Below are 13,551 nucleotides of genomic sequence, written 5' to 3' on the forward strand. Positions count from 1 at the left end.
CATATATATATATGTATATAATATATATGTGCAAAAACCCAAACAAAAGACCCTTAAACTGTGGTTCTTTTGCAGCTTGTGTACTGGTGCTGTGCTCCTCAGAGCAGTAAATAAATAATGAGAACACGGTTAAAATTCTGCCAGTATTCCATTGATCTGCTGCCTTTTGCCTCACGATAAAGAAAAGGAAGGCCTCAGTGGGAATGCAATTTCTCTTTTTTCTTTCATTTTTACATATTTCTGTTCCCCTCTTCTTTTATCTCCCTGCGATTATTCCCTTTTCTCTACTCTTTTATGTCTCGTTCTCCCTTAAAAAAACTTCTTTGCTGCGTCTGAAATTCACTGCTGTTGTTACCTTGCTATTCCTGAGTGTTTGCCATTAACATTTTTGCAAAACAAAAGCTCCCAATTCATCTCTCTTGTTCATTTTAGCAATGCGGAATGTGCCAGAAACACACAAAAAAGAAAAAAAGTGAAGCACTTCACATTAGAAAATAATTTGCATCTCCTTTCTTTTAAATTTCTCCAAAGGTACTCATTATTTAAAAATACTTTTAGCAGTATATTTTTTTCCTTTCTTTTAAACCAGTAATTGTCATTATCTTGTCTCACCGCACCTTTAAGAACCACCAAGTTTTTTATGTATTGAAATGACAACTTAAAAGGAAAAGAATTACATGCTAAATGCTGATAAATTACGCCAACGCAGCTCCCATAGAGGACTACCAAAAAGGATTTAAATGCTTTTAAGCTTTTCCATTTAAAAATGCCCTTTTTAAAAAAATGTCAGGACAAAGGTGAAGTTGAGTGGAGATAGAGAAGGGCGGCGACCTGCAGGCTACGTCCCCTTTGTTCAGGTGGGAATGAAAGAAGCAGTGGTGGGTAATGTGAAATGACAACCACTGGTATTTAAGCTGGAGACAGATCATAATGCGAGCCAGATCTGTCCGTTTAAATGCGATGCTCTCTACTTTTCTCTTCCTTGTGGAACGGACAGTTGATATTTCAGAGGATAATAAGATAACACTCTGACATTTTGTATTGAGATGAAGATCTAAAGCGGACAGATTGGGGCTGAATGATGCACATGAGCGCAACAGATAACAAGACGACGAGATCGGCGTGTGTGTGTGTTTCCTGTGAGTACTGCTAAGTGTGTGGGGTGCATTCGGTATTACTGGCTATGCAGCAAAATACATGTAAGCCTGTTGAACCAGACACAGCCACCATGAAATCCTGTTTCAGACTGGTTTACAGCGAATAACACACACAAAGGGGAGGCTGAATGTGTGTGAGAGAGACACAAAGAGGGAGAGAGAGAGCAGCAGATAAAAACAAACTAAGTGGCACAGGACTAGATGTTGACAAAAGGGTGGTCTTAATTAAATGGCAGTTAATAAGGGTCTATGTGTGATGTATTAGAGAGGATTCACACATATAAAGATGGAAAAACAGAAAAGTGGCAGGCAGAAAATTAAAAGGCTAATCTGAGTATGGCAGCATGTCATTCTTGTCCCATGGAGCGTCTCACTTTTCCAGCCTTGTGGTACTTGGCATTGGCGCTGCAGCAAAGGTGCCACTAAAGCCTTTCTAAATAGAAAATAAGTGGTGTTCTGAGTGTGAGCACAGAACTCCACAGGGAAAACTAGGGAGAAGGAATTGTACCCACAAATATCTCCCAGGCTGTGCAGATAGTTAAAATGAAACATCTCCATATGCCTCCGCCTCACCCTCCCCTCAGCAGGTCATTTTGATTACTGCAGAAACCCCTTGTTTCCACCCCTTCTCCACTTCACCAGTGATCTCCCACACAGTCATTTGCATTTTCTATCTTGGCTTTCTTCCATATCTTTCGATTTATCCTGTCACACCTGTTATTCACTTGTTTTTCTTCTTTTCCACCCCCCTGTTTCGCTTCCCTCCTTCTTTGTGGCAGCACAGAACCTCATCTAAATGCACAGCCAGTCATCAGCTCTCTACCTGCTCTGGGCATTTTTATTGGAATGAAAAAGTGCAATCATCCTTTTTCTTTCTGATACATCTCAACAAGGGTTGACACTGAATTGCTTAAATGAACCGATTCCACACTTTTCTTGCACATCTTGGTAGTACAGTGCATGAAAATCTTGATATTTCATTCACTTTTATGTGGCGTTGCTCGTTATCTTGTCCTGTCCTGCCGAAACAGAGCGCATAGACTTTCTAGTGCTTGCTCTCTTGCCTGCAGACAAGCAGACCAAGAGAGGCAGGGGAGAGGAGAGTGTAAGGAGGAGGGAGAGGGTAGCAAATGAGGTGTGGGTAAAAATTATGGGGGACTGGAAAAGAGAGCAGTGGCCCAGCCCTGGATATGGAGAGAAAGAGGGTGGGGGAGAGACAGAGGAAGAAAGAGATTATACAGTGTAAAACCAGAAGATGCAGTTTTAGTAGTAGTGCGACGTGCAGATCAGTAAGCTCCTTCACCGCTGGGGAACAACCGCCTTTTGTTTCTCCCCCTCCACTGCAGTGGGGGGGTGCATTTATCGTCTTGCCCAGGGGGAGACGCCAAGAAGTATCCTCCAATCAGCCTTTAATGATTTCTCTCATCTTGTGAGGCTGCTGACGGTGATGTATCACTGACCTGAGACTAGCGCTGCACTCTGCACAACACTCTAACCACCCGGAATACTCGCCATGGTTTTTATTTCTTTTCTTACAAATAAATATCCTCCAGTGGATGTTTCAAAGGGAAAGACCAGTGGACAAAAGAAGGATTAAAATGGACTTACTGACTGATGTTCTTGAATTTCCTGCAGCACACTGAAGATGGACTAACTTTGACACAAGCACAGGACATATATTTTTACACCCACCACTCTAACAGAAAGGCTGCGTTTGTCACAGCGTGCCATGCCATATTTTATTCTGAAAGCATGGCAGGCTGGGAAACATCCTAAACACTCAACTGCAACAATCATGTAGGACTGACACTCAGGTAGAGGTAGATGATGATGCTGAGCAGGAGGTGGAAAGACTGGGTGACAGTTGGAACTGGCTTGCCTGCTGAGCCTGTCTAGCACTTCACTATAGGTTGATTGGCCGTCTGATCTCGAGAGTTCGACTATCAGGTTGTTTCTCCCAAGTTATCATGCGGTTCATTGAGTGTATTTAGCTTTCCTCTGTGCTTGTGTGAGTGAGGATGCCACTTGGTGTGTGTGTGTGTGGAGTTTGGGATTACACAGCCTCTGGAAAGAATACAGGTGTAGCAGACCTTGAATAAAGATTAGCAGCTGTAACACCTTGTCACTGGCAGCAGACAGCGCGATGGTACTTTGAGACAAGACTTTCAAACTATGACCTCTTGCTGGAGGATTAATGATAATGCTCTGAGTAATATGATGACACTTAAAGGGCAAAGGAGGAGACAGGAATATGGCATATTCTAATTCTAGTTTTCTTTGAAGGAGGCAGACTGAGGCTAATCCTAAAGCAAACGGGAATTTCAATTCATATTTAAATTCAGTGAGACAGTTTACAACAGCTTTATTTGAAGAGTTAAAAGTAAAGCATCAGAATTAGTAACAGTGCAGAGCATGTCTGCAAATTCCTAAGAAATAAGGTGCCTTTCTAAATGAATTAATTGGATATGTAGGATGAACATTGGTGGTACTTGTCATAAAGAACCTTGAGCTCAACAACAACCCACCCAGCACAAAATCCAGCTGATCAATGAATCAGTTTTGTATTGATTTCCCAACACAGACTGGATAGGAGGTGTCAGTAATTATAATCAATCAGTGGGTCCAACCCATGAGCAGTTAGGTATAGTCCTGAGTATGGTTTAGCTGAATATGACTGGTTAATAACTGGTCATGACTTCTGACAACAGATCAGATAAATGCTGCAATTTGCTGTAACAATCTGCAAACTTTACAGTTTCTGTATGTTTTATTTGTTTGTATTGTTTGGAGAAGCTTTCTGAAAAATGACAGTTTTGCTGATAGTTACAGGAAAATTGGCACTCCCTCCGTGCAGTAAAGCTTGTAGTTGAAAGAATCGTGTCTTGTTTCCTGTCTTGATGTGTCTGTAGGTGTGCTTGTCTTTAGGTTGTTGTCTGTGGCATGCAGCTTATCTTAGCTGCACAGCAAGGGCTTAGAGATCCAGGCTACTGGCATAACGGGCACCACCCAACCTGCCCCACCTCCCTACTCTGTGCATTTCAATAGATTTAAATTATGAAATTACTTTAAACACGCATTGATCGTTAAGTGGAGGATCAGAATAGGTAAAGAGGGTTCTAAAAAGACACTGAGGAGGCTAAATTATCTCAGCAGCCACACTCAGCAGTCCTGGAAAGAGAGAAAGAGTGTAGTAGATGGGAAGCTCCAAGTGGCAGCGATGATAGCAGAAGGAAAAAAACAAAACTGAGGCAAATTCTTTGATAGCTGCATTGTTTGCATCTAACGGGCTCAAAGAGCATTTTTGAAAATGTGCTTCTTGGAAGTTTAGTTCTTTGAGTGAAAAAGACTCAGGAACAGCGTGGGAGAGTTCAGCGAGAGTTCTTCTGGGAAAACTTTATCTTTTAGTGCAGTTTTTCAAACTAAAAAGCCACTGTAGCAATTTACAGCAAGCTTTCCGTGTGATCGTTTTTGAAAAGTTACTGGATAAGCACAACATTTTATGCCTGATCTACTGAATGACACACAAACCAGCAGGACTCTTGAAGCACATCTTTTCCACAGATCCAGCCAAAAATCCTTCCTGATCTACAACAAGCACACAAACTTAAACAAGACACATTTCTGCTTGCCATGGAAACAGAAACTAACACGTGGGCTCGCTGCTCTGAAACTATCTCCACGTTTAAATTTACTCTGGATTACAACACTTGAGCTGCAAACAGCACGGAAGAGAAGCGAACAGTGACACAGCCAATTAAACTGTGTTCTTCCCAGCCAGGGATGTGTTGTGTGTTACTCTGAGGACAACCCTGCGAATGAGGGTGGGGCTCTCCCACTGCCATAGACAAAGACCGCACAAAGAATCCTGGTGTGAGCGTTGGTCATCTGGGGCAGTTGTGGGACCCGCACAGCCACGATGGGGTGCAACATGTGTGTGGTCCAAAAACCTGAGGAACAATACAGGGTCATGTTCCAGGTGAGCTGTCTGTCTCCTCTCCTCTCTTTGTCCTTTGACTTTCTTGAATTTCTTTCTTCGTGAGTCTTCAAGCGGAAGTGTTTGCGTGTGTCCCCAAAGTATTCTTTGTTATTCTCTCCCAACTTGTTATTTTCCTTACAGTGAAGCTGCTGCACAGGTCACAACCACCTTTCTCAGAAATCAGCAGACACTCAACATTTCTTGCCAACAATTTAACTAAACCATTTACACACCCAAAAAAACAACACAAAAAACTGTTTTGAATCCCAAATAAATTTTGCATAAATGAGCCACGCTGATTAAAACAACAAAAATAAAATCCATAGAGTCAGCTCATGACATTAGCTCTAAATTATGTGCATAGAAAGATGTTAATGACATGTTGGCCACAGTTATTTAAACTGAAGCAAATGTAAAGGATAATAAATATCTCTAATTAGTAAATCAAAACACAACGTTAGCACCACATCACCATTTCTTCCTTCACCAACCTGATTTATATTGGTTATATTGATCGGGTCATAATGTGATTAATGAATATAGGGTGTGTGTGTACCTAATATATTAAGATCTTACAATGTCTCTGTGTTTCTGAGTGGGGAAAGATCAGGAGCCTATTCGGGCTTTTTAGGCTATGTAAGTATATTCAAATTAATTGTTATAAAATACAGCTACACAGATTTGTATCTATGCATTTTTATTTAATAACTTTCCAAAAAAGTGTGTTTACCTGTCCAGGTACTGCAGATGAAAATCAGCTCGTATTTAATAAATAGGTTTTTTTTCCTCCTGCAGTATAATTTGTATCTTCCTCATATGTTTTCCCACGTTCTTTAAAAATTGTCTGATTATACTCATTACTTCTAAATAGAATTTGTTTAAAACCTTCAACTGTTACCCTCCTTTTCTCATTTACCTACTTGTAAGTTTTTTCGGTGCTGGAAATGATAAGCTGAATGCAGGAAAATTACAAGATAACAGTTGTGAAGTTACACTGTAAGTCATGGTATGTGCTATAAAAGGCTATTTGTCCTTGACAAATAAAGAAATGAATAAAACTAGTTGCAAATAAACATCAATAAATAAAGTTAATTACGTGAATCAGCCCGACTGATGCAAACTCAAAGTCATAACCTGCTTTTTCTTCTCTCCTCCGTTTTATGGATTTTTATACATGTATAAATTAGCCTAGTACCTCTTGAACAAGCCTGCTAATTGATGTATTGGAATAGTCATCTAGTGACAATAATACTGATAATTATGATAATGGTACTTCACAGTGATTACGATGATATGATCTGAGAGAACAGGGTACCACTGCATGAGATGGAGAGATAGGCTGGCACAGACAAAGTAGCCTTGTGGTGCAGAGCCACAGAGGCATGAGGATGGATGGGTTGTTAAACTGGGCTAAAGTGTTGTGAGAGAGAGGGGTTGCCACGGTTACAGCTTCAGCACCACCTGCCAACTGGGACCACAGACTGAATGTGAGTAAGCTCATCTGGCTGTGCAGTGCCTAAAGGAAGCTGCTGCTCCGCAACGCCGTGATGCATGCGGTGACCGAAAAGAGGTCCCATGCTTACAAAGCATGAAAAATGCTCGGCACACATAGCTATGGAGTGCAACACTTGTAGTATCTGTGGCACCAGAAGCCTCAGCTGAAACTCTATTGCCTGCTGAAGTCGGGGTGTAAGCCAGTTAACTGAGTTGCATCTGGTGCCAATGCCAAGAGAGAGGAAAACAGGAAGAGAGCCCAAACAGAAGCACAGTTATGTGTCAAAGAGGGAGTCCAAGCATGTGAATGAAAGCGTCTGGGAAAGCCTGACTGTCTTTTCTCCCCGCTGCTTGTCCTTAGATGTCAAAAGTAATTGATTTGAACACTTCAGGGAGCAGGGGCGAATATAGAGGTTTGAGTGACTTCACAAATCCCCAGGGTGGAGGGTGAGGGGTGATGAGGTAGCGTGCACAGTTTGGTATGTGATCATAAATTCAGAGCATGGGTGGATCATTCCACAATCAGTGACCTTACCTAACAAGAGTCAGCAATAACGACACTGACTGCATGCAGGTCAGCATTGTGGCAAGTAGAAAACACATAATTTCATTAATCGGGTGATTGTGAAGTCAACTGTACTCGAGGGTTGTGTCAGACATAGGCATCTGTCAAGGTTTGTCATCCCAGAGTCCATTCAGCTTGATCAGACACCTGCACGTGCCTTCCAGACGGGTGTGGTGAGGAGTGGAGTGAAGAGTGACAGCCGTGAAAATAGGGTGTATGATTTGGAGCAGGCAGAAGACTTGTCATGTTGCAGAGAAAGATGCTTTCTCTGCACCCAAAAGTATTGAGGTGGTGAGACAGCAAGACTACATACAGTGTGGTCTATTAAACATGAAAAACAAGTATGAGACAAGAGAGCGAACGCAGATGGGGTATCAAAGCGGAGCCAAAGCCCTTGGCTTAGAGAGGCTGATCGCTACAAGTGCAATCAGAATATTATGAACACTAGAAGTCTCATAAAAGAAGCACGAGCTGGTTTGTGCTAAACTGCTAAAAAAAAAAAAAAAAAAGTAAAACACTTAAGAAGCAAAAAAAAGCAACAGGAAGGTGATCAGAAACCTGCTTCTCTACACAAAATTCAATCAAGGTTATTTTACGGTAACGATAACTGAAAAAGCAAATCTTGCTGTGCAGATGGCTGAATAATCCAAAGATCACGCCAAGCAAAAAATTGAGGTACACGGCACTTAATCATTAAAAAAAACATCATAAAAGAGAAACATAATTACACTTGCACCCCACATTTCCTGGCTTTCCACGCTATTCATTTTCCCTTTAGAGGGAAGCGGCTTTGAGCTGTTTTCCTTAACTAACATGTATAATTATATCTTCAAATTAGATGCAGTCTACTGAGTAACTGAGTCTGTCTTTAGACAATAAATACAGCGTTAAACAGCTTACAGCTACATCGCGCTCTAAAACCAGCCTGTTAAATCTGACTATATCAAAACACTTGCTTCTCTTGCCAAAGGAATAAAACTCATGCATTATACATTGGGCCTCTGCTACACATACGCTGCATACTGGTGGTTGGTACACACCCATTGGCATGTTTCTAATCAATACTGCGTCCTACAGCCACAAGTAAGAAGAAATATTTCGGTTCACTTGATGAATCGCAGAGCTGCAGGCAGATATGAATATTACCAACCATTTTTTAAGCAGCATTTTATTTTACATACATTTTACAGAGTACCTGATCCACACACTCAGCAAACCTATTCCTCCCCTCTGAGCCCTTCAGCCGCTCCCTTCTTTTCCTCTCCCGTCACTGTAAAGCAGGAGGCTGTTTCCATGGCAACCCGCGTCATTAAACGGACCTGATGTGCTTTCATTCACGGTGACAAGAAGAAACATGCTGACACTGGCAAGAAGCAAACACATCAGAATCGATACATACCAATGACCAGCTGATAAAGCTGGATAAGTGCACAGAGGCAATCACACCCAGCCGGTGCACCCCGGTGTGTGTGAATGACAAAGGCAGCCGCATGCTGGCACATGTGGACAGAATAAAGACACATCTGACAGTATACTGTAACATGATTTACTACAGAAGTATTTCAACAGCATGCTGTACTGCAGTGCTATCATATTGGAGTTATGATATCATTCACCGATTATATAATTTTTCTTTATTTACACCTTTTCCTATAAATACTTTAATTGAATTGGTTAAAATACTATTTTATTCTATCTAACATCTTAAAACTGGCGAGAAATTGTTTACAGCACATTATAAAGTAGTCAAATATAAGGTGAAGTGCTGCTTCTATAAATCCTACCTAAACAATTTAAACTCAGTTATCTCATATAGCCATTCGTTATATGTTTATACACCAACATCCTGTTCACAGGAGGAGCTAAAGATATTGACAAATACATCAAAATGAGCAGATGGAGAGTGCATTTTTCTGCCAAGACTGTCAGTTCCCTCCTTCCCACGAATGGGTTTAGTCCCTGGATCAACAAGAATAACTGGATCCCTCTAAGCCTGTCATTTTTTCTTAAGATAATCAAAATGATGTGTCTCGATTTTTCTTATTTTAATTTGATATGTATTTGTGAAAAAATGACAAGAAATGAGGACTGCGATGATTGACAATATCAGTATCAGTTCAGTGACCGTGATAATGATGTTACTGCAATGTCGAAAGAAAAGAAAATAATGATATCAGTCAAATTCTGGTGTTTTCTGGTCAATTAAACACAAAATACAATTGCAGGAGACAGTCTTTAACAATACCCATACAGTCACTCAGTTATTTAGAATAATATCAGAATAATAGATGAATGACTGGAATCATTTCCATGTTATTTATTTATTAGATGGCATTTCAGCTTTTAAATATCACAGTTACACATTTTCTGTATTAGTAATCATGAAACTGGTGTGTGGAAAATGTCCAATTTGGCCTATCTCACAGTGGCAATCCAGATCCAGATTCGGATATGGATCATTTCCAAAAGTTAATCACTTCTAAGTTGGGTCCCAGCTGTGATAAGATTTTCATGAGTAATTGTGCAAACTAACAGATAAACCGAACGATCACATAACCTTCTTGGCATCAGTATGACTGTGTTTCTATGTAACCCTAACAGTGTGTTAGAAATAATTGAAGCATCAACTGGAGCAAAAAGGAAAAGACAAACAGGTAATTTAAAGGAGTTAAATAGACTGCCTGACAGACTGTTTGTTACCTTCTCAAGTGTCAGCTGTCTGTAATGCCAAAGGTGTGTTTGTCTATGCCCAATCTATGTATCTACCTAAGCATTTAAAGCAATTTGTGAATCCATCCATTCTCTTCTGCTTATCCTTGCGATGATCAATGTGTGAATACTTTGTCAAATCGATATCTTCTCAGTGTTATCACTTTATAATAAGACCACCACTCCAGGCTTGTCTACTTAAATTAGCTCGGTGATATCAAACAATCGGGGTTATATCTGGAGTAGGTCAGCTCTGTCTCCAGATTAATTGATTTTCTGAGGTGACTGGTGCAGCTTTCAAAGCATGGGAGGATGAGAAAAATCAATTACCAAACAAGTCAGAATTCAATAAGTCGGGGGTGGTTGGTGCAGGTATCGTTCATGCATGCTCCTGCATAAACACTATGGAAATGCAAATGAACACAAGCTTGGAAAAACATTTGTTGATGCTGAGAAGAAAAGCTTAAAGGCTGCACTTTAGATTAAGATTGATCTTATTTGTGTAGGGGTTTTTTAACCTACAATGAAGACTATGTGTGAGATAATGTGCATTATTGTGTAGTGAGTCATTGCCTTCCCCCTTCTTTTTCATCTCAGCCTGTTGTACCGCACATGGGATTAATTTGCTCTTTAAAGGGCTCTCGGATAAAAACTAATTATGCATCAACCACTTAGTAATTCCCCGTAAGCTCCATTGTGTGTGTGTGTTTACATGCAAGTCTCGATCGCAGTGTCAGGCTCTCTCTCTGTTTACATTTACCCGGCCAATTCTTGAAAGCTTGTTTTCTACATCTCTCCATCATCATTACACCTCTCTTCACCTCCTTTCCGCTCCTTATGTCTCGTATGCTTTGCTTTCTCCGTCTACACTTTGAACTCAGCCTCTCTTTCATCTCTATCCACAACACCCCCACCCTCCACTTCACAGCCACCGTAGATACCACCACCGCCAGCCCCCTGCTGTGAATCTCGGAGACTGTTTTTTCTGAATTTTAATATAATTTTAAATGTAAATAAACTACACAAGGAGCCTGGGGATGGGTGAGCAACAGCAGCTTTTGTTTTTTACATTTTATTTTTTTGTGAATGCATAGTTTAGCTTCTAAACCGCAAATGTACATAATGACCCAGTAACCCAGAGAAAATAGAGTACAGCATTTGGAAAGAGTGTAATGGATTGTCCATCAAGTCGGATCTGAAAAGCTGCCTAACACACAACAACGTTTACCCCGCATGAAGTCATCTTAAAAGCAATCTCAGCACCTCTCATTGATAATAAATGAGAAAGCCCCCTTTTACCCCTTCTATCAGTATTCATACCTGTCACTCATGACCATGGAGCTGACTTCTAATAGCCTCTCTCTGATCGTGAAGGGCATACAGCACAGGAACAATAGAAATGTCCTACAGTGAAAAATAGATAATGAGTTGAGTGTTGCAACAAACATAATACAAAACACACAAATTGTAGATTGTTAATTCCTTCATCACTAGTCGGTCATGCAGGGAGGAAGTGTCTTATTTGTAGTGAAGAGCCTCATTAAGAAAGGCAGCAAGATTTATGGAGGAACATTAGTGAGAGGAAGGTGTACCAGCAGAAATAGATGGAAATAGAGGAGTGCGAATTGCTATCTCGAGGGAAGGGACAGAGCAGACAGAACTGCTGAGGCAGCATGGCAAAATAAATGCAGAGCCTGGAGAAAACTGGAGAGAGAAGAAGCAGGAGAGGACATGGCTTTAGATGCAGAGAACAGAAAGGAATTTGATGCTATGGAAAAACACGAAAGGTAGACCCCAAGGGATGGAGATGCAGTTGCTGTAGGAGTATGTGGGAGAACCAATGTGGGGAAGAAAAAAAGTGTGGGGAACAGGAGCCCAGTGCGGCAAGAAAGTTTTTGTGCTTGGCTGCACAGGGGAACATTGATTTGACATGCAATTACTGGAAGGGGACAAGATTTGAAAGAGGGAGTGGGCACATGAAGCAGAGTGGTAAAGATGTGGCGAGTCGCAGACAGCCAAGGTCAGTGACTGTGTACAACAAGAATGAAATTATACCAAGGCTGTCTGGCTCAGTAACATTGGTATGCACACATCTTCATTTTGCTGTCTCTCATACGGAATGACACCAAGAAAATTAAATTCATCTACATGTGATGTAAATGTCTTTAAATTAATGGTATTTTAGATTGAAATTTACAAACGTGTGACGCATTGGCTCTATGAGGCCCCAGTTGTTGAAGCAATGATAATATTTTGATCCTTATCCTTAACGGACTGCATAAAAAAGATGAACAAATCCACTGTTACAGCATCCTGTGTTTGTCATCTTGGAGTGTCTTGAAATGCGACATAATGAGCAAGGGGGTGATCTGACTGATAAACCAGCAATCTATTAGTGCCAGCGGAGGCTTGCTGTTTAGCTTAATTAGTATAGGTTCATCAGAAACCCAGGTTTAGTCTCCCATTTGACTCTAATTGAGGCCATAATATATAAAACCAAAATCACTGTATTCAGACTTAAAAATAGCAATCATGACCACAAACTGAAAATGAAGCTAAACACCTAAAACAATTATTCAGTCCTGCTTCTGGACCAAAGGGCCTGTAGTTTTTAGTTTTCACAAATGCACTAGTAATAATATGCCAGAACTGAAATACACTTATGTCTTTTAGTTTTTCTCACAGGGAAAATGGTTTTTCATTATAAATTGCTAGCATTCTGCTAATTGGTAACATGACACACTCCCTTGTTGTTTTTTTAATCATTTTCAAAAGATTACTAGATATTAGAAGTATACAGTAAAGCTAAAGTACTTGCAGAAATGCACTTCACGGTAGTATAGTCTGAAGCTATATCCATCTTTTATATACAATATATATTTTATACATAATTTTCAATAGCTAGTTAGCTTAAAGCTATTGTTAGCTTCCATGCTAGCATGCAATACCATGCAAACGTCTAGAGCCATGCCACCTTTATTTATATTTATCTTGTAAAGATCCAGAGTTTCTTGTAGTTTATTTTTGTTAAATTGATCATTTCATCATGATAATGATCCCAAACACAATGCCAACCAATAAAAGCACACTTAGATAGAAAAACACAATGGGACACTATCCTTGGATCTCAAAATTACTGAAGGAGTACGACTACGGCATTCCATCCAACGAATCTCTTTGAAGAAGCATGGAGAACTATTGCTGAAGACTACTTACATTTACTCAGATATACATGAAATATTGCTTAAGAGAGTTAAGTCTGTGTTGAAGAATAAAAGTGGTCAGACTAAATGGTGGCTTTCAGTCTCATTAGAATTGTGCAAATTATGTTTTTCCTCATATACTGTATTTTAATACAAGCATCTTCCAATAAATCCTGCAGCTATTTCAATTTTCCTACCAAACAAAGAAATGAGGAGTGACTCAAGAATTTTGCACAGTACTATAATTGCAAATTAGAAATAAACCACTGAGTATAATGTTACCTATAATTAGTTGTTCGTCAACTAAAATATTGAAGAAATTAGGGCTATTGTTATAATAAAAGAGTACTGAAATCACATGTTGTGGGAAAGCTGAATGTATAAAATACATAACATTTCATTCTGTGGTGGTAGTCAAGCCAGTTTAGCCTGAATACTGAATGAATC

General features: G+C 40.1%; 1 protein-coding gene across 2 annotated transcripts in view; it reads left to right on the forward strand.

Moving 5' to 3' along the window:
* The first annotated feature begins 2,252 nt into the window (after positions 1 to 2,252).
* LOC101469448 (PDZ domain-containing protein 4) overlaps positions 2,253 to 13,551 on the forward strand; it is a 28,807-nt gene continuing 17,508 nt past the window's right edge. For both annotated transcript variants that reach the window (XM_004546364.4, XM_004546365.4), the window contains exon 1: positions 2,253 to 5,133. In XM_004546364.4, coding sequence (XP_004546421.1) covers positions 5,074 to 5,133 — 60 coding nt within the window. In that variant the 5' untranslated portion in view covers positions 2,253 to 5,073. The remainder of the gene's footprint in view (positions 5,134 to 13,551) is intronic.

Source organism: Maylandia zebra, linkage group LG20 (genome assembly GCF_041146795.1).
Source record: "Maylandia zebra isolate NMK-2024a linkage group LG20, Mzebra_GT3a, whole genome shotgun sequence".
Taxonomy (NCBI): domain Eukaryota; kingdom Metazoa; phylum Chordata; class Actinopteri; order Cichliformes; family Cichlidae; genus Maylandia; species Maylandia zebra.